General features: G+C 46.2%; 1 protein-coding gene across 4 annotated transcripts in view; it reads left to right on the top strand.

Moving 5' to 3' along the window:
* PDZRN3 (PDZ domain containing ring finger 3) overlaps positions 1-6,976 on the top strand; it is a 147,740-nt gene extending 140,764 nt beyond the window's left edge. For all 4 annotated transcript variants that reach the window (XM_075287488.1, XM_075287487.1, XM_075287490.1 and 1 more), the window contains 5 exons: positions 324-422; positions 682-744; positions 960-1,058; positions 1,465-1,581; positions 3,109-6,976. In XM_075287488.1, the coding sequence (XP_075143589.1) occupies positions 324-422; positions 682-744; positions 960-1,058; positions 1,465-1,581; positions 3,109-4,647 (1,917 nt within the window). In that variant the 3' untranslated portion in view covers positions 4,648-6,976. The remainder of the gene's footprint in view (positions 1-323; positions 423-681; positions 745-959; positions 1,059-1,464; positions 1,582-3,108) is intronic.
* The last annotated feature ends 13,072 nt before the right edge of the window (positions 6,977-20,048 follow it).

Raw genomic sequence — 20,048 nt, 5'->3', positions numbered from 1 at the left:
CAGTTTTGCATTGTCTAAGACTAAATTCCTCCACTATCTAACAAACTCAACTCTTCTACATTGCAAAAAACACAACTTTGCCCTGTATGAGACTTATCTCTCAGGCCTCTGACAAACTCAGCTCTGCTACATATAAGACGTACCTGATCTGACATACACAATACTGCCACATCAGGCCAACTCTGTGTACTGCAGCTGCTCCAAACAATTCAGTTCTGCTACATCTGTCAAACTCCGATTTGCATTGCATTGTCAGCTCTCTGACAAACTCGTCTCTGCTACGTCTGCCTGTGCTAACGGCGGCCATCTTGTCTCTCCATTAGGAAATAGACCTGTACAGACTGAACAGCCAAGACAAGCTGGGCCTGACTGTATGCTACCGGACGGATGATGAGGACGACATGGGGATTTATGTCAGTGAGGTAAGACCCGGGGGGATTAGTGTAAGGAGCAGTATCGGGTGACGTGGATCGTCATCGCCGCCCGGAGCGATGACAACATGTACATCCCCAATTATGTGATAATTCTGGAGACCCGTCCCCTCCCCGATCACATTCATATATGGAAGTCTGCTGCCTCCATGTGTAATGGGGGATTAGAGAACCACCTCAGCCCCGAGATCAAAGACCACAGTCCTTGTGTGGGCGACTAAAGCATTGACGCTGTGCGTATTCCTTACAGATTGACCCCAATAGCATCGCCGCTAAAGATGGCCGAATCCGAGAAGGAGACCGGATAATCCAGGTGAGGCCGCAGATCACATGACAAGGGGTCGCTTAGCAGGTCGGGGTTGTAGGAATCCCAGTATTTGCCTATTAGCCTATCAGTAAGCGGGGGAGTTGGGTGAAGAGTTGCCCAAATGTTGTGGGATCAGTCCTGTCACCTATTTTGACCTTTTCTCCCAATTTTCGGCAGTGACCGACGGACTTTCTTCTAAGTTTCCGTCTCTTGCTTTGTAGATAAACGGCATCGACGTTCACAACCACGAAGAAGCCGTGGCCCTCCTCACCAGTGAAGACACGAACGTTTTCTTATTAGTGGCCAGGCCAGAGCTGCAGGTAGGTGGTCCTAGGCCCAAACAGCTTAAAGGGGTCTTACAAGGGGGGCCACACTCAGACCTCCCCTATCTCCGTTCATCCATCCCCCCCTCTCTATTGGTTCAAACATGGCGTGTACTAACCTAGAAGATGAAGAAATCGGAGTAACACAGGCCGGCAGGATCAGACTACACAGGGTTTGTTTTTAGTCTGTAACCATGCAGACACATAGGGCCGCTGTATACACAAGTGAAGATCATTAGCAATGTTGTTTCCTTTTTTGGTTCCATCCACGGGGGTAATAAAAGTCTACACCCCCTCTACGAGACGCTAAGACACAGTGCAGATTGGTACTGTACGAGGCCGGAGCTGATGTTTTGTTCCCTCGCCGACATTATTTCACGTCGCTGCTTCTTTTCCTTCGCAGCTGGATGAAGGATGGATGGACGATGACAGAAATGATTTCCTGGATGATTTACACATGGACATGCTGGAGGAACAACACCACCAAGCAATGCAATTTACAGCCAGCATGCTCCAGCAGGTACTCTGTCAACATCTCCTGTCCGATCTGATATTCCCACTCCCGGCTTCCATTAAATGGATTAAACTAAGCAGCCGCTATAATGAATAGATGAGGTTATGAGCAGCGGGGGAGGGGAGGGCGGCGGGGATTGTCAGACTTTTTACATTAAAGGCCCACAGGGGAGACGATGATAAATTTTGCGGCGAAAACATTCCATTATTTTAGCTGGATGCGCTTAAGATAACCGGACTGACAGCTCGGAAAGATCCGGATGCCGGAGAGACTTGTCATATTCATTTGTTTGGGAAACTATTATATAGAATTTTTTTTTCGAATTCTGAAAGGTTCTGGTTAGTAAATAATGCGAAGTGGGAATATTGTTTTTTTTTTATGGGGCTTGGAGGCAGAACGGTTCTGTACTTGTTAGGACTCATCAGCACGGGGCAAGAAACTTCTATGGAAGATATACAGATTGTTGCTGATGAATAGAACAATATGAGAGGTGGGTCGGAGCGTAGACTATAGGTTATGACGGACGCCATGTCACACAGCTGAACCCCCCCTGGAGACCATTATTATTAGGGTTGAGCTGATCTTGACTTTTCAGGATCGATTTTAAAATCCGATTTCCGATCATTTTTCATTCGAACCCGATCTCGATCCCAATTCCGATCCCAATGCAAGTCAATGGGATTTTTTTTTATTAATCAGAGATCGGATTTTAAAACCAATCCTATTCACTATACAGCATGGAATCTAACAATTGTTAGAATCCATGCTGTGTAGTGAATCACTAAGTAGCCAGAGGATTTTTTTAAAATCCTCTGGCTACTTAGTCCCCTCTGGTGTCCACTTACCTGCAGAGATGGCTGGTCCACTGCTCTGCTGCCGCTCCAGCTGCAGTCTTCTTCTCCCTTCGCTGCCCCCTCCCTGCCAGGTTAGGAGAGTGTGGGCGGGTACTGGGAGGGGAGACGTCACGTCTCCCCGCCCTGTACCCGCTCACACTCTCCTAACCCGCCCACACTCTCCTAACCTGGCAGGGAGGGGGCAGCGAGGCGAAGAATACTGCAGCTGGAGCAGCAGCGAGGCGAACAGCAGCGGAGCAGCCATCTCTGCAGGTAAGTAGCTACTAGAGATGCTACTTTAGTCTCCCATTAGAATGAATGGAGGCAGCCGGCGCGCAGGGGGTTAAGGCTGTGTGCCGGCTGCTTCCATTCATTCCTATGGAACCGCAGCGGAGCCTTCACACTGAATATATGCTATATACTCAGTGTGAAGGCATTGTGGGAAATACTACCGATCTCGATCCCACCTAAAAAGATCGTGTTTGGAATTCCGATCGCGATCGTGAAATTTTCTCAATCGCCGATTGGAATCCGATTTGTTCCAAACACGATCGCTCAACCCTAATTATTATTCAATTGGGTCCATCATGTGACCCATCCAGCACTGGATAACAGTTGGGACATTACATTAGAATTTAGTACTAGTGTGGATTTTTAAAATTTTTATAAAAATAATCACAATTTTCTTTGCCTTTTTTAGAAAAAACTTGAAGAAGATGGTGGAACCACAGACACGGCAACCATTTTATCCAACCAGATTGAGAAAGACAGCGGCGTGGGGCGCACGGACGAAAGCACGCGCAACGACGAGAGTTCAGAGCAGGATGACCACACTACGTCATCGAATACTCTCGGCAGTCAGAAAAAACTCATGTACAGTCAGGACACTTTGGGTAGCGGGGACATGCAATTCAGCAACGAATCCTTCATATCGGCAGACTGCACAGATGCCGACTTTTTGGGCATCCCCATGGACGAGTGCGAGAGATTCCGAGAACTGCTCGAACTCAAGTGCCAGGTGCAAAGTTCTAACCAACGCAGTAGATATTACCAAACCAGCACGATGGAGACCAACCGGAGCGACCAGGAAAGCGTAGACCGGGAACTGGAGATGTTGAACGAAGAGTTACACAGCATCGAGCTTGAGTGTTTGAACATTGTACGGGCGCACAAGATGCAACAGCTAAAAGAGCAATACCGAGAGTCCTGGATGTTACATAATAGCGGCTTCCGAAATTACAACACTAGTATTGACGTCCGCCGCCATGAACTTTCTGATATCACCGAACTGCCAGAAAAGTCAGACAAGGATAGCTCAAGTGCCTACAACACCGGGGAAAGCTGTCGTAGCACCCCACTGACTTTAGAAATTTCCCCCGATAACTCATTACGTAGGACAGCCGATGCTGCCAACTGCCCGAGTGTCGAGGGGGCAGCAGGTAGCGCCGTTTACAACGCAACCCCGAAGAGTATAAGATCAAGCGGAGAGAGTCGAGAGTCTAGCCCGGCCAGACACATCCAACCGGCCAAGGACTCTGACCCAAGCAAACCTACGGAAGTCAAAGACAAAAAAGTCAACGAGGGTGGCAAAAGCCTCTCCGAAAAGCAATCCAACCAATTTACACCCCAGTATCGGCACTCGCCTTATAAACACGCCCACATCCCCGCCCACGCTCAGCACTACCAGAGCTACATGCAGCTCATCCAACAAAAATCGGCAGTAGAGTACGCCCAGAGCCAGATGAGTCTGGTCAGTATGTGTAAAGATCTTCAGAACCCCGGAGAACCAAGGATGGAATGGAAAGTGAAGGTACGGAGCGATGGGACCCGGTACATCACGAAACGACCGGTCCGAGACAAGTTATTAAGAGAACGTGCTATTAAGATCAAGGAAGAGAGGAGCGGCATGACCACGGACGACGACGCCGTCAGCGAGATGAAAATGGGACGTTATTGGAGCAAAGAAGAACGGAAACAGCATCTGCGCAAGGCCTCGGAGCAGAGGAAGAGGAGAGAGTTCATGATGCAGAGCCGGCTGGAGTGTCTCAAGGAGAAACAGACGACCGAAGACAACAAGGAGGTCAGCATCATCGACCTCAGCCACAAAAAGATGATGAAGAAACGCAACAAGAAGATTTTTGACAACTGGATGACGATACAAGAACTGTTAACGCACGGGGCGAGGTCTCCGGATGGTACGAGGGTCTACAACTCCCTGCTCTCGGTCACAACTGTATAAATTGTCCAGACAAATGTTTTTGTGATTTTTTTTTTTTTTTTTTTTTTTTTTGTACATAAACTACCCCTGCGGTAGAATTCCCCGCCTCGTTCAATGTGGCAGATATGTTTTTTGTTGTGTAAATAGAAGAGAATTACAGTCACTGTTAATAGTTTTTCTTCTTTTTTTATATATATAAAAAAAATTTACATCTTACAATGACTTCTGTATATAACCAATACTCCGCTTCTTCCTTAAAGCGAAGCTCCGCCTCCGATATACAAGATCAAACCGGACAACGTCATCATAGATTTATAGCTTTTTGCTATTTTGTCTTTTTTGGTTCATTTCTTTACTCTAGTTACATTTACGTGATGGTGCTACATGGAAACCACCAACAAGTAGGTTAGAGTAGGTGTCTCGACTTAGTACTATGAGCACTTTGAAAGACTCTTTCACTCCTCCATTATTTGGGATCCCCAAAACCGGAACCCCTTTAAGGTGTTAGAGGAGGAGGCCACACATGTTAGTGGTTGTCTTCCTCGTAGTTCATGGGAGTTGTGGAAACAGTCAAGCTTTTTGCAACCTCTCTACACTATAGTGCTTGGCCACCATCAGTATTCCAGCTACACAGTGTCCCACCATATCTAGTCTACTGACACATTGTGCCACCATAACTGCGCCAACCACACAATACCCCACTGTAATTGTTCTGGTGACAGTACCCCAGATAACTATGCTGGTGAAACAAGGGCCCAACATAATTCTGTTACCCACAAAGTCCCCACCACATCGTGTCCTAAAATGCCTGTGACATAGTGCCCCACTGTCAGTCGCACAGTGCCCCACCATATCTACTCTGACATAATGCCACACCATAATAGTGCCACCAATACAGTGCCCCACCATAATAGTGCCACCAATACAGTGCCCCACCATATCTACTCTGACATAATGCCACACCATAATAGTGCCACCAATACAGTGCCCCACCATAAGTGCCACCAATACAGTGCCCCACCATATCAACTCTGATGACATAATGCCCGATCATAATAGTGCCACCAACAGAGTACCCCACCATAATAGAGCCACCAATACAGTGCCCCACCATAATAGTGCCACTACAGTGCCCCACCATAATAGTGTCACCAACACAGTGCCCCACCATATTAACTCTGATGACATAATGCCCGATCATAATAGTGCCACCAACACAGTGCCCCACCACAAAAGTTCCACCAACACAGTGCCCCACCATAGTAGTTCCACCAACACAGTGCCCCACCATAGTAGTTCCACCAACACAGTGCCCCACTATAGTAGTGCCACCAACACAGTGTCCCACTATGGTAGTGCCACCAACACAGTGCCCCACCATAACTGTGCCATGCAGGTAACACCCCATCATATTTGTGTGGTGACACCTTGCCCTACTATAACTGCACCAATCACAAAGTGCCCTTGAATCAATGCTTACTAGCCCCTGTTCCAAATATTCTTCCCCACTCCGCCTCTCTTTGACATGAAGAACACACGTGAGCACCCACGAGAGGGGCAACCTAAAATGGCATGGTGAGCTGCAAATTCTGCACCCCCTGTCTTAGAGGGTATTAAGATGTAAAAGCGCTACATGTAATTCACAACCCTTCACCCTGGTGTACTAAAGGTATTAAAACATAATAGGAACATCTGCCACGTCTAGCCTGCTTGATGATGGTTTCCAGGCAGATCCACGGGTCAGAGTATAGACAAAATTTTTTTTAAAAATCAATGTTAATTAAAGGCGGTGTTTCCCTTTAACGATAACCAATAGATTGTCGGTGCCCGGTCCGGCTCTGCAGTATTTCTTTATATATCAAGTGCATTTTTTTCATGACGTTATTAAACCCGCGATTGCCAAATAACCTTTTATGACCTTCTATGTAATACATTAACCCTTTATGCCTAATACACACACGCTTAATTCAGACGCGACTGCCGATTATACAATCTGATATTTTATAGAACTGTATTTTGTGATATTACTTTGCTGTTGTGTTTTTATATAACCAACTTTATTTATCCATATGTCCAATGACAGGATCTCTCCCGTGTACGCCAGCAGTCCTCCGCAGACCACACCGATCTCTCCATTCTTATCAAGGAGATTTTATAAGGAATGTTTTTGTTATTTTGCCCCATTCCTGACCATTGACGGTTCGCATCGTGACATTTTTATTTTCAGGACTCGTTTGTACTGAAATTTAAAAGAAAAAAAAATTGAAAAAAATAAATAAATTTCATAAAATCGCTAATGGTTGCAAACATGGCAAAGTAAGGAAATAAATTATTGTTTTGTATCCACCAAGGTCTGAAATTGTTGATTTTTCTTGGGTTTTCTTTGGGTTACACGGTGACAACAGCAGAGCTCTGTTATTCTGTGTGATCTGAAGTTGTCACTGTGGGACATTTATTGTACCCCCTTATGATGGCCCTATGGCAGTGATGGCGAGCCTTTTAGAGACCGAGTGCCCAAACTGAAACTCAAAGCCCACTAATTTATCACAAAGTGCCAACACGGCAATTTAACCTTAATAATGTGCGGGTGCACAATTACAGGCCTGCAAAATATGGTCATGTGAATGGGGCTTTATAGAGCTTTCTGCTCCACTGTGACCTCCACACAGTACAATCTGCTACAGTGACCACCACACAGTACAATCTGCTGCACAGTGGCCCCCACACAGTATAATCTGCTGCACAGTGACCCCCACACAGTACAATCTGCTCCACTCTGGGCCCCACACAGTACAATCTGCTGCACAGTGACCACCACACAGTATAATCTGCTCCACAGTGACCACCACACAGTATAATCTGCTGCACAGTGACCACCACACAGTATAATCTGCTCCACAGTGGCCACCACACAGTATAATCTGCACAGTGGCCCCCACACAGTATAATCTGCTTCACAGTGACCACCACACAGTATAATCTGCTGCACAGTGGCCCCCACACAGTATAATCTGCACAGTGGCCCCCACACAGTATAATCTGCTGCACAGTGGCCCCCACACAGTACAATCTGCTCCACAGTGACCCCCACACAGTAGAATCTGCTCCATGGTGGTCCCCATACAGTATAATTTTTTCCACAGATGGGTGCCCACAGAGAGAACTCTGATTGCCATAGGTCCTATGGCATATTGGCCTACTACGGTATCATAAGGGGCGGTAATCTATTGGTGAGATGGGGTCTGTAATATAATGGCAGCTAGCGTAGGTGTCTTGTGTTGACTAAAACTTAACTTTGACAATGAGGCACATAGGGGCCCCCAAAAAATACACCATTGAGTGAACATAGACCCAAGGTTCCTATTATGGCCATCCCCAGATCAGGGCGCTCATCTCTGTCATGTTGGCCACCTTTTGGAGATTTAAAGAGAATCCGTCAGGAATGATTTGGGAGACTACACCACCCACAAGTCCTTACGGACCAAGGGATTAGTGTCCCATATAGCCATCTGTGCCCGCGATTACATGGTGTACTCTGTGTCGGCGTGGTTCTTCATGTACATGTTGACTTCAGTGCGCATGCGCCGAACCTCTGTGCATATGCAGTAAAGCTAAAGTATAAGCTCCCAGCTTCAATGAAGAACTGCCCAGGTCACGGAAGTGCTAGAGATTAGTCTGATGGCTTCAGGTCTACATGGCACACTAATGCCCCAGTCCATAAGGGCCTGTGGATGGTTTGGTGCCTCATATTGGCATGACAGGTTCCCTTTAAAGTAAGGGTACTGCAGTGGACTCCTTGTAACCAGCATTATGGACTGGGGCTGCTTCTTTGTAATACAGCCTTAGTTCGGTACCCTGTTGTGTCATGTGATCTACCGCCTCCGCTTTGCACAACATAGGCAAGGTGTGGCACAAAATTCTGCACAGCTCCTATTCCCGTCCCTTGATACGGCCGTGCTTGCTGGCCCCAATGAATGGGGTCACAAAAGAATTGCCGGTGCATGAGCGCCCCTCGTATCACATCAGGTTCACTCACAGCCAGCGGCTCGGACATGGTCTTGTGCTCGCCAACCCTGCTGGCTGCTTACCCCTGTATTAAAGGGATTATCTAGGATCAAAAAATATGGCTGCTTTCTCCATTATAGGAAGTGACATCACATCCGTTGGCAATGCAATGTTCTCGGCCTATTCAAATGAAGGGGACTGAGCTGCAGCCTGTCCATGTGACCCATGGAGATGATGTCACTTCCTGTAAAGAAAGCAGCCATGTTTTCTGATCTTAGATAACCCCTATAACAATTGGCTATCATGCCGAGCAGAATTTGCCTAAATTGGGAAACTATTTCAAGACTTCACAAAGCTTTGTGTCCGAGAGGAGAGACCCCGAGAGAAGGAATCTGTCAACCGAACATGAGCAACCCCGGCCTTTGCACCATCTTCCCCCGAGTTACGCTTCAGCGCCGCAATCCGCTCACACCTCTCCGATAACGCATTTCATAAATCCTCTGTTATTGTCAGAAGTTTTCCCTCGTCGTAACGAGCGCCGAGGAGAATAAACTCATTTTACACTTAATTTCCTTCCCGCAGAAGTCATCTTGCATGGTGCGTGGTGCCCACGAAAAAGCACAAAAGAATTAATTTCTAGCGTAATGATTTTACTGGAGGCGGATCCTATAAGAAAGCCAACGGAAAATCAATTTACACTACAGATTCATTAGACAATTACCCGCTCGCTCCTCTAATGTACAGTCATGGTAATGGCTCCATTAGTATGCATTGTAGCATTGGGTGTTTCTGAGAATCCTGCGATATACAATCCTTCCACCCACACCACTTGAAGTTCCACGTTACACGACATTGCGTGTTATTATAGGCATCGTTTTAGCATCTATGATGATCTTAAAGGGATTTTTCATTTTTGACAACCCCATTTTGTTAGGTCACATGGAGCCCTACAGTCATATACTGTAAGGAAGCCTGGCATCAAGTGTTCAGTTTCCCTACAGCACCCCCACAGGTGAAGTGAAGCATTACAAGGTGATTATTGAAATGAGTCCAGTGTCTTGGTGGCATAGAGATGTAATGGGTCAACTAGGTTATAATGATTGGATAGATAGATATGGGATAGATAGATAGATAGATAGATAGATAGATAGATAAAGTCACTTAAACATTCCCATGTAGCACGAGCTGCCGATCTCTCCATATACATCTATTACCAGTAATATTCCTCCTGTAATATATATTATTTCTAGATAATTAAAGACATATTACTGACTAATCGTCCATTACAAATTATATTTTGCCGTTCATTTCGCACAGCATGGCGCTGCTTGGCGGATTCTTACTGTTATGTTGTGTACTGTCTCTTTAAATCCGATCCCTGGCTCATCTCTCAGACATGCGGCAGTAGCGGGCCCGGGGGCCAAAGCTTATAGTAACTAAATCTGAGTTTAGTAAATTAAAACAAAGATTGGTGCAGGTTACAGATCCTGAGTAAGATGAGGCAGAGCCGCCGATCCCCCGGGATGTGTAGAGGAAGGAATAATTATACCGAAATAGTGCAAGAATGTAAATTAGCCAAATATCATTATTGTCTCGTGGCCTCTGCAAACAAGGAGCGGATACTTGTTACTGGATTAACTGAATCCCAACTGTGTTATAGAATCTGTAAAAGCAGACCACATCATGCTATAGGGCTGCGGTGGAGAGGCGGCAATGAACTCCTGAAAAATTTATTTAACTGCTGCAGCCACTAGGGGGAGCTCACTGCATACAGACATATACAGCTACCATATTGTATCCTCTGTATCTCTGTCCCATTCAAATTCATAATTGCTAATATTTGAATTGCAAAAATTTGGAAATTTAAGACCTTCCCATGGGAGCAACCCAAACTCTGGTAATGCCCACTTTGGCCACAGCCCTTTGCTGACCAGGGTTTGTGCGAAATCAGGAATATTGGTATTTATGCATGTTAATGGGACAAAGTATTATGCACCTGAATGGGACAGAGCTGCAGTACCAGAGAAGGCCACTATAAGTGGGGGTGCTGTGCCTGGTAATGAATAAAGGGGATGCGGTGCTTGCTTGGGTGTCATGGTCAACAGGATCAACTGAAAGGTGGTAGTGAAGAGAGTTAAGATCCCCTCATTCTGATACATATGACACAAATTCCCTTTAAGAAGGACCTTTCACCACCTCCACCAATTACATCTCTTTTGCATCCTACAATAGATAATGCTCCATGGGTTCCGATACAATTGGAATTTTTTCTCTAGTCCACACCGTTCCTGAGCAATCCTTTCTATTAGTTTCAGGACTCTTGTCAGGTGGGCTGTTCCTAGACTACCAGGTACAGCCTAGGACCGCCCACCTGATAGTAGAGTGCTTTAATAGCATCGTGAGTGCTAAAACTAAGAGAACTGATTGCTCAGGAACGGTGGGGGCTAGAGGAAAAATTCCAACTGCGTCAGAATCAGTAGAGCGGCTTCTCTTGAAGAGTGAAAAGAGTTGGTGTTGGAGGAGGTTGTAAAAAGTCCTCTATAAATACTATCAATCTTGTGCCAACTCTACCCCCATCTCTATGGTGAATTGATCTGGCAATCCTGCGGGGCCTCACTTGCCCTGTGACCCGCACGCCGGTCCGCAGAGACCCTCACATCCAGGTTTCATGAAGGCACAGGATACAGTATACACTCCTCTGCAGTCCCGGATGAGCCCTAGAGTATAATGTGCACAGGCAATCTCAGTAATATGATCACAAATGCTATATTAATAGCCCTAAGTGACCATGGAAATGAGAATCATCCTCCAATTTTCCCGCCATGTAAATTCCCTCTAGTACAAAGCGCAATAACGCGGGACTAAACAGCAGACAGTCTGCTGATGGAGAGATATCAGATACCAAATGTATGCAAAAATATGCCGTCTAAACACAAAGCGGTGGCCAAACCCCTCCGGTGCGTCGGCTACATGATAATGTCCTGGTATGGAATAATTGCAATGAGGCTATCAATATAGCGAATTACACGGGCCGTAGCCTGCAGGAGGATACACGCATGTTCTCTGCCCATTTTAGCTTGTTAATCCTCGAGTGTTGTGGATAAAATAACCAGATTAGAGGTTCACTAATCTCCCCCAAATACCCAGGAGAGCCTCTAATAGCACAAACAGGATTATTTCTTGTGCCGGTTGCCGACTCCAGCCAAGCACTTACAAAGCAAACAGATGCGCAGTGTGATTAGTGGCTTGTCCCCCGTGCGCTCCGTACACGCAGCCTTACAGGGAATGGCCGCGCTATATTACGCCGACACTTTATTAAGATGTCCTCGCCCGCGCAGAATCTGGGCTATTGTACAAACAGCTGCCAAAATATGGAAATTCCTCTATGTACTCATTGCTGTATGGACTATAACGTATGGTCAGCATCAGGAGGGCGCCAACAAGCCGTGACGCAGGTAACAACGAAAAGCCCAGATACCTGCAGTAATGTATACCCCACCCGAATGACCCCAGTCATAACTAGAGACGGGCAAAACAATAGTCAGAGGTTCGTCCACCTGGTTCGGTTCAGGCTGAACTTGTTCATCACAAACTAGGCCTTTACAAGGGTCAGCGCCCCCCATGGGACTGCTGGGGCTCAATCACCGACCTCGGCCATTCCCATTGTATATGATAGGAGGCCAAGGGAGCGTAGAAGTGGGAGAAGGTTAATCCCAGAGGTAGGGGTGAACCTAGCTTTTTTGCCGCCTGAGGCGGACGACAGAAAGCGGACGGGGCGGCGTTAGCAGGCAGGGAGAGGACCTGCTCTCTGCTAAGCATGACGGGAGGCCGCTGGAGCAGCGCTGCGTCCACAGGGCCTCCCCAATCCACCACTCGCTTCCCGTGTCCGGCTGCCGAGACGGTGACGCTAAGCCAGTCCAGGACAGCTTGTCCTGGACTGGCTTAGGTCAGCAAAAATGCCGCCCTTCCCCGGGGCCCTGGCATAGCGCCGCCTGAAGCGGCTCATGAGAGGTGCGGCGCTGCCCCTAGGATATAATAGTGGTCCATGGGTGATGAAACCTAAAAGGTTTGGGTCCGGGTCAAGCCAGAAAGTTCAATCTTAAACAGTGCACAGTCTTGAGGCCATTTTGTGTTCCCATCACCAAGTACCCAAACCTTGCACCCCATAGTAGTGTTCACAGTCAGGGACGTAACTAAAATCCTCTGGCAGCAACCAAGACTGGAACATCTACACGTTAAACAGTCTTCCTTGCACTATTATCCTGTGGCTCATTTTGGAACTACCCATAATATACAATGAGCTCTCTAACATGGAGTTCTCTCCCTAGTACCACCTATTGGAGGTAGCTCACTTTATGTCAATGATTTACTCTTTAAAGAGCATCTTTCGCTACCTCCACCAACTACACTTCTTGGCGCCCTTCAGTAGACACTGCTTCGCTGATTCTGCCACATTTGACATTTTTTCTCTAGCCCTCACCGTTCCTGAGTAATCATTTCTGTTACGTTTAGCACAATCATGCTGTCTGATGTCATGTGGGCGGTCCCTGACTACCTGTTGCAGTAAACAATAGATAGAGTAGGATTAGCATACTAGGGGGGGTGAAACTTCCAGCAGGGATTGCTCGAGAATGGTGGGGGCTAGAGAAAAAATTCCAACTGTTTTGGAATCTGTGGAGCGGCGCCTATCATATGATGCCAAGAGGTGGAGCTGGCAAAAGCTCCCATTTAACAAGAAACATGACTAGTTATAGTAGCCAAATGATACATTTAGCTGATTTGGGGTGTTCGCCCCTCATCACTACAGAGAAGGATTTTGTCCAACTGAATGAAACGCCCAAATCCTATTCTGAATAGATAAGGGGCAAACAACCTTAGACAGTTGTATAATTGGACACACGCATTCCCTAGTCAGGGTCCTGTTAAACTTTTACTGTGACCTAAAGGGGGCTGCCGTCAACATGTGGCACTAGAAACATAGTAGTCTTTCCCTGTGACAGCTATTTGCATATTTATTTCCCATGACGCACTGCCAGCAGATTTCAACCTGAAGGATCTCCTTAAGGGATCTCCTTAAGGAGTGCCAGCAACTACCCAGGAAGTTGTCCAGGATCCAAAAACTGACTTATTTTTTCCATAAATGGTGCCACCCTTGACCGCAGGTTATTTGTGGTATTGCAGCTTAGCCCCATTCACTTCACTGAAGCGAAGCTGCAATCCCAAACATAACACATGGACAGGGTGGCGCTGTTTCTGGGATAAAGCAGATATATTTGCAAACTTTAACACTTTAAGGTAATTTACAAAAATTGGAGACGGGAAAAAGTTTCCTATGATTAAAGAAATGACTGGGAATTTTTTTTTTTTTTTTTGCAAAATAAGGGAAATGATGTCTCCTCGCTAAGAGCAAGCGCGCCACAGGAAGAATGTATTTTCTTTAGTAACCTTTAATGCAGCTGAGAAAATGTTGAACTTGAGAAGATCCCGGTCTTGGCAGGCGGCGGTGACCTTCATTCCTTCCAGTGCCCGGGATGGCGCTGACTGCAGGTTTGTAGTCATTTTTGTGCATGGTAAACAGAAATCCCTGCCTGTCTGATAGTCTGTCCCCCGCCGAGACCTGCTGAGTGTGAAAGAGAAGCAGGTGGCGCGCCTGCTGCTTCCCAGCATGCACTGGGATGAGTCTGGAGGACGCGTTTTGTTTTAGTGGAAATGGTTTTTCATCTTTCGCTGTTTGGGAAAGGAATTTCCCTCACGTGTGACTGACCTCAAAGCGTGTGTTTATGTAGCAGCTCATTGATCCTTGTTGTCACATCCACACCCCTTCTCCAAACTACAAGCGCCTTTTATGAAACACAATCCCTCCCTATTGCCCATTCATAATATTTTTGCATCGCAATGGGGGGCAGAGAAGGGTGACCTTACTATATATATAACATTGCCATTCCTACGACACCACCTTGGCTGCAAACACTTGGAAACGATGTCCAAGGCAGGGGCAGACACAGACCCCATGAAGGAACAGTATAGGAGACCCTTGTTCTCAAATATTTTAGCATAAAGCACCCCTATTCAAGTGCTATCTCTCAAGAAGAACCCCGTGTGTCCTATTAGGCCCTGGTCAAGACTTTCCGTGGTAAAATCAGCCAATAGTCAGACCAGGGGCAAAAAAAAATCAGCTGGTTCCTTGGGGGTGGGGTTATCTCTTTAACAATCCACCAATGAAATACATTAGCTCAGTCTGTTACATGCAACCAAATAGACAGTAGGATAGTGTTTTCCGTCAGGAGATCCGGTCCGCTAAAACAGGTACTGACTGGTGTAGATTTCCATTTTGGAGCACGGGTGTGAGTCGGATTTATTAAGAGGCCGGAGCCCCAGTCTTAATAAATTCCCCCATAGTGTCTGAGACTAAACAGTGAGTAACCTGCACTATATGTTACACAGGGCTGGAATTTGGAGAGGAATCAGAGATGGAAGACCAACCCTGAACCATCCCTGAATAGACAATGAGCTCCCAACCTAGGGCACATGATGTGTCTGTTCCGAGTCCAATGCAAATGACTACTTTGAGAACTACATAAGATGTAGGTCACACTTGGTCGTAGGAGGATGACAAGTCCTTCAAAAAAAATATTGAAACACAAGATCAGACCCCTAAAAAAAATTCAGGCCAGATCAAATGACTAATGAATGGAGTAAGGAGTGGACCAAACCAGGAGATGAAACCTGGAACACGGCTCACTTTAGTCTACAGGTCCCAACAAGACCAATGTATCTGCTTTGCTGGTTGTTATACTCCTGATAGGAGGACCATGTCATGGACACTTATTGGTCACACTCCAGTACCACCTGGGATCTTGCGATCCACTATCCATGATGACCTTCTCAAAACATAAAAATGTCTGTTCTTGGCCTCGGTGTTTATTTTCTTCTCTTACTGAACTGCAGAAACAGGTCCAGCACTGTGCACACTAAAACGCATCCTTATTAGAGATTGACTTGTTATGACCCTCAAAAACAAGAACCTCCACTGGTAACCTAGAGACACCTCAAGGACCATGGAAAGGAGACTTATGATAAGAATCCCAACCTCCTATCTCTCCGGCCATTAGCTCTGTCCAGGAGCAAAGTCAGATAAGCAGAAAGCAGGAGCCACACTGTGATAGATTCTTATTTCAGATAAGGCAGCTGAGAGTCTACGGTAGAGTCTACGGAACAGATGTTGTGGACTCTCTGGAGGAGATGTAACGCTGACAATGTTCTTCTATCCTCACCTTCATGTATCTTCAGATTTATGCACAGTTTACAAATGATTGGATTCTTTGGAATACAAGCTGTTATCTTTGGTGACAATACAATAAAAACTTCTTTCAGAAGACCAACTAAAATTAGAATGAAACCTCGTCTAAAAGGGTGGTCTTCTAGAAGAGTGGACCTCTTAAAGAAGTAGACCAAGATACATAGAATCTAAAGATAACCAGCCTGCTGGGTCCAGTGCCACAGAAGAGCTACAGGACCACACGTTGCTGTATGGTGGTGTCTCTACATTTATGGTGGTGTATCCTACATGTAGGGTAGGGTCTCTATATGTATGGTGGGGTCTCTACATGTATGGTGGTGTCTCTACATTTATGGTGGTGTTTCCTACATGTAGGGTAGGGTCTCTATATGTATGGTGGGATCTCTACATGTATGGTGGGGACTCTACATGTATGGTGGTGTCTCTACATGTATGGTGGGGTCTCTACATGTATGGTGGTGTCTCTATATTTATGGTGGTGTTTCCTACATGTATGGTGGAGTCTCTTCATGTATGGTGGGGTCTCTACATGTATGGTGGGGTCTCTACATGTATGGTGGGGTCTCTACATGCATGGTGGGGTCTCTATATGTATGGTGGGGTCTCTACATGTATGGTGGGGTCTCTACGTGTATGGTGAGGTCTCCTACAACTGCAGATGCCAATGGAAGGAAGGATTGGGAAATGTTGGAATGTTGGATTTCATCATTCTCAATGTACAAGACACAGGAGAAAGCTTCCTGTCAATGGATGGGATATATAGGCAACAAGTGACCAGTCAGTTCTTGAAGTTCATATATTGGAAGCATGAAACATGGGCAAGCATTAAGATCTGGGCAACTTTTACAATGGTCAAATTACTGGATCAGAACAACTCCAATATGGCGGCTGTTGTACGTATTTGTAGTGCGTAGTGGCGAGTGTCTACAAAAAGTAGTCCAAGGAAGAACTATCTGTGAACAAGCAACAGGGTCATGAATTCCAAAACTTTATCAATATCCCTGGGGAGTGAAGTCCAGGCTGCTGGGTCCAGTCCCACAGAAGAGCTACAGGGCCACATGTTGAAGTAAAAGCTCCTGTTGGCTATGACAGAAAGTTGTCAGTACATGCAGGGCAGTATAGCTTGTTGCATATGGAGCTGCAAAGACTGGTCCCAAGCTCCACTACCAAAACCTCTACAATGGGCACATAAACATCAGAACTGGACCATGGAGCAATGGAAGAAGGTGGCCTGGTGTGACGAATCCCATTTTCTTCTACATCATTTGGATGTCCATGTCACTTTCCTGTGGAAGAGATGCTATTACGGGAAGAAACAAGATGGTGGAAGTAAGATATTGTGGACAATGTTCTTGTGGGAACCTTGTTATTGAAGATGTTATTGTGACACGTACCAGTGGCCGAAACATTGTACAGACCCCTTTCAAAGCAATGGTGTCGCCAAAGGTCAGTGTCTTTCAGTAGGAACATGACAAAAAGATCAACTCGGTCTCCAAATGCCAAATCCTAGTCCACACAAGCATCTTTGGGATATGATGGAGAAAAAGTCTGGTCCATGGAGATCACACATCAAAATGTACAGGGATAGGACCAGAAACAAGGTGCACAAGCACTCATTTTGGCAGTGGCAACCTGGGGGCTTGGGGGCATCCAAAACATGGATGAAAACACGCATGCTAAAGTGACCAAAAAAATTTGAAAATGAAAATAATTTTGTGTTGAGAAAACCGAAGATCTTCACATCTGTGGTCTTGTAACCTGCCCGCTATCATCGGGAGATAGATAAAAGGCAGCAGGACACAGAATGGCGGCGAGTCCCACAGGAAATAATGGCATCACTAAGAGGCCGTGTATCATTGTGGGCCTTTGTTTGCCGCTCGGATGTCTGTCCAAGCCGATGATTTTAAAGACACATTTACAGTCTGTAGATTACAAGGGACAATGTTCACAAAGCCTCCTATAAAACCCAAGTAGATGTTATCGGTACACGTTGTCTTATCAATGCCGCCAAATGACCGCTTGTAAGACGCTGTAATCACCGTACATTGATTGTCGTCAATCCATTTGTGTGGACACATGCTGGTTATTAGAAACGCTATCTGACAATTCCAGCAGGCCGGACCCTCTCCCTTTAATTGCCACCTTGGCGTCTTAGCTTGTTAAAGTGACAGGTCTATAATTTTTACGGCTGACATGTGCCTGTTTCCATGTCCGCCATTGTCGATTCAGACGGGTCTTAAATATTTATCATCTGATGGTGCGGCTGTTCCAGGCGCCGTAATGTGATCGCTTCATCTCAGATCTGCCATGTTTGGTCTCTTAGATTATTAACTCCATGAGACCCCTCACCATAAACCTGAACGGTGTTCAGAGCTCCTCAATCTGGAGTTTACGACCATGAATGGGCTCAGATAATGGATGACAACAAAAATGAGAGAGGCCTAAACTAGACTGACGAGGCCTAGATTTATTAAGGTGTACCTCCAATGTCGCTGGTCCTCTTGTCCTTCCACTAGATGATTAAATTGTACAATGGCCGAAGCCCTACCTGGTGACTATACCTCCAAATCTACCAAGGACATATTAAAGAGGTTGTCCATGAGTTACAGAAACCTCAGGGGTGGCTGGTTGGGTAAACCAAAAAAGGAGGCTTAGTCACCTATTCCTGGTGCCCATCCCTGTCCCCTTTCCTCACACCCTGGGGTTCAATGCCTTGGAAATGTGGAGGCTCACATGACCTCTAGGACCAGGGGCCTCGGAAAGCATTGTAGAGGGCCCGGTGATGTCACATACGTCATTGGCTCCTTACCATAGACCCCCAAGGCAAAGGTCTGGGGAACAGTCTATGAAGTAGATGGTGAAAGTTGCAACTGGGCCCCAGTTTGTATCAGGGCCCCATATACCCTGCACTATGTATAGGTATAGGAGCCCTCACTTCATCCGGGCCTGGGTATGACTGTCCCCATCGCACCCCCTATGGTTAAGCCACTGTGTTCCCATAATTAAAGGCTGTAGCTTTCCGCTCGTTGCCGCCAGTATAAATGAGTTTTGGTTGGGGCTGCACATGGCCTGGTGGGTTGCTATTAATAAAGATGCAGCTGCGTACACAGGACTGATAAGTGCGGGTTTATTTAATACGTCTTTGTTCACCTGGAATATGTAATATGTGAGGGATTTGCTTGATGCATTCCCGGAGTCTTTAATTAAATGTTTTCCCAGGGGTCTCTCCTGCCGCCTCCAACAATATTTGGCCGCTGCCTGCTTTTACCATTCCGCAAACATGTTGGACTTATTGGATGGCGAATCCTCAGGGAGTAATTCAAGCCGAGAAGCAGGATACCATGCTGCCTCCGTGTGCGAAAACATTTCAGTCATGTAGACTCAATGATTACGGCACAGGTGTGCCCGGGGGGCTGGTGCAACACTTGGCGGGCCGGGGGCGGATCGGGAAACTGTCATATAATAGACAGGGAGAAATATGTAATGCATAAGACGTAAGGTGACACCACCGCCTGGAACAAAGACCCTGTTGATGTTATCATTAGGAATCTTGGCGGGATTTATGTCTATGGAGTAACGTCAGTATACGACTACTCAACCAAAACAGGTTATATAGCCCAACCTGAGCAGGGACAATAAAATATCAGGTGTTTGGTGGGTTCATCTCACATCATGGTTGGAAGACCACTGGACAATTTTTGCACCAAGGCCTGATCAGTCCACTTAGGTTGTATCGCATTGGGCTAAGGTCTGGGAAGTTGAGATATCAGGTGCTGTTTGGTGGGTTCATCTCACATCATGGTTTGAAAGCCCCAGCACAATTTTTGCATCAAGTCCTTGTCCATTTTTAAGATCTCTGACCAATTCCTTATGAACCATCTTTTCTTGTTCTGCTATAGAACGCAACACTTTTACACTCTGATGTCTTGGCGGACCCATGGAAAAATTATCCATCTGTCTATATGAAGACGTCTGTCTTTCGTGTCCCTTCACTTGCCTTGTCTCAAGATAATTACGGTACTCCCAAATTCTTGTAGAAAACTTTTGTCATCTCTCAATCGATGGACGTCAATATCCACATTATCTTGCGGCGCAGAACATCCTCCAGACTCGGCGC

Source organism: Leptodactylus fuscus, chromosome 9 (assembly GCF_031893055.1).
Source record: "Leptodactylus fuscus isolate aLepFus1 chromosome 9, aLepFus1.hap2, whole genome shotgun sequence".
In the NCBI taxonomy this organism is placed as follows: Eukaryota; Metazoa; Chordata; class Amphibia; order Anura; family Leptodactylidae; genus Leptodactylus; species Leptodactylus fuscus.
Note: the sequence above shows the minus strand (reverse complement) of the source record. Positions and strands in the feature narration are given on the sequence as shown.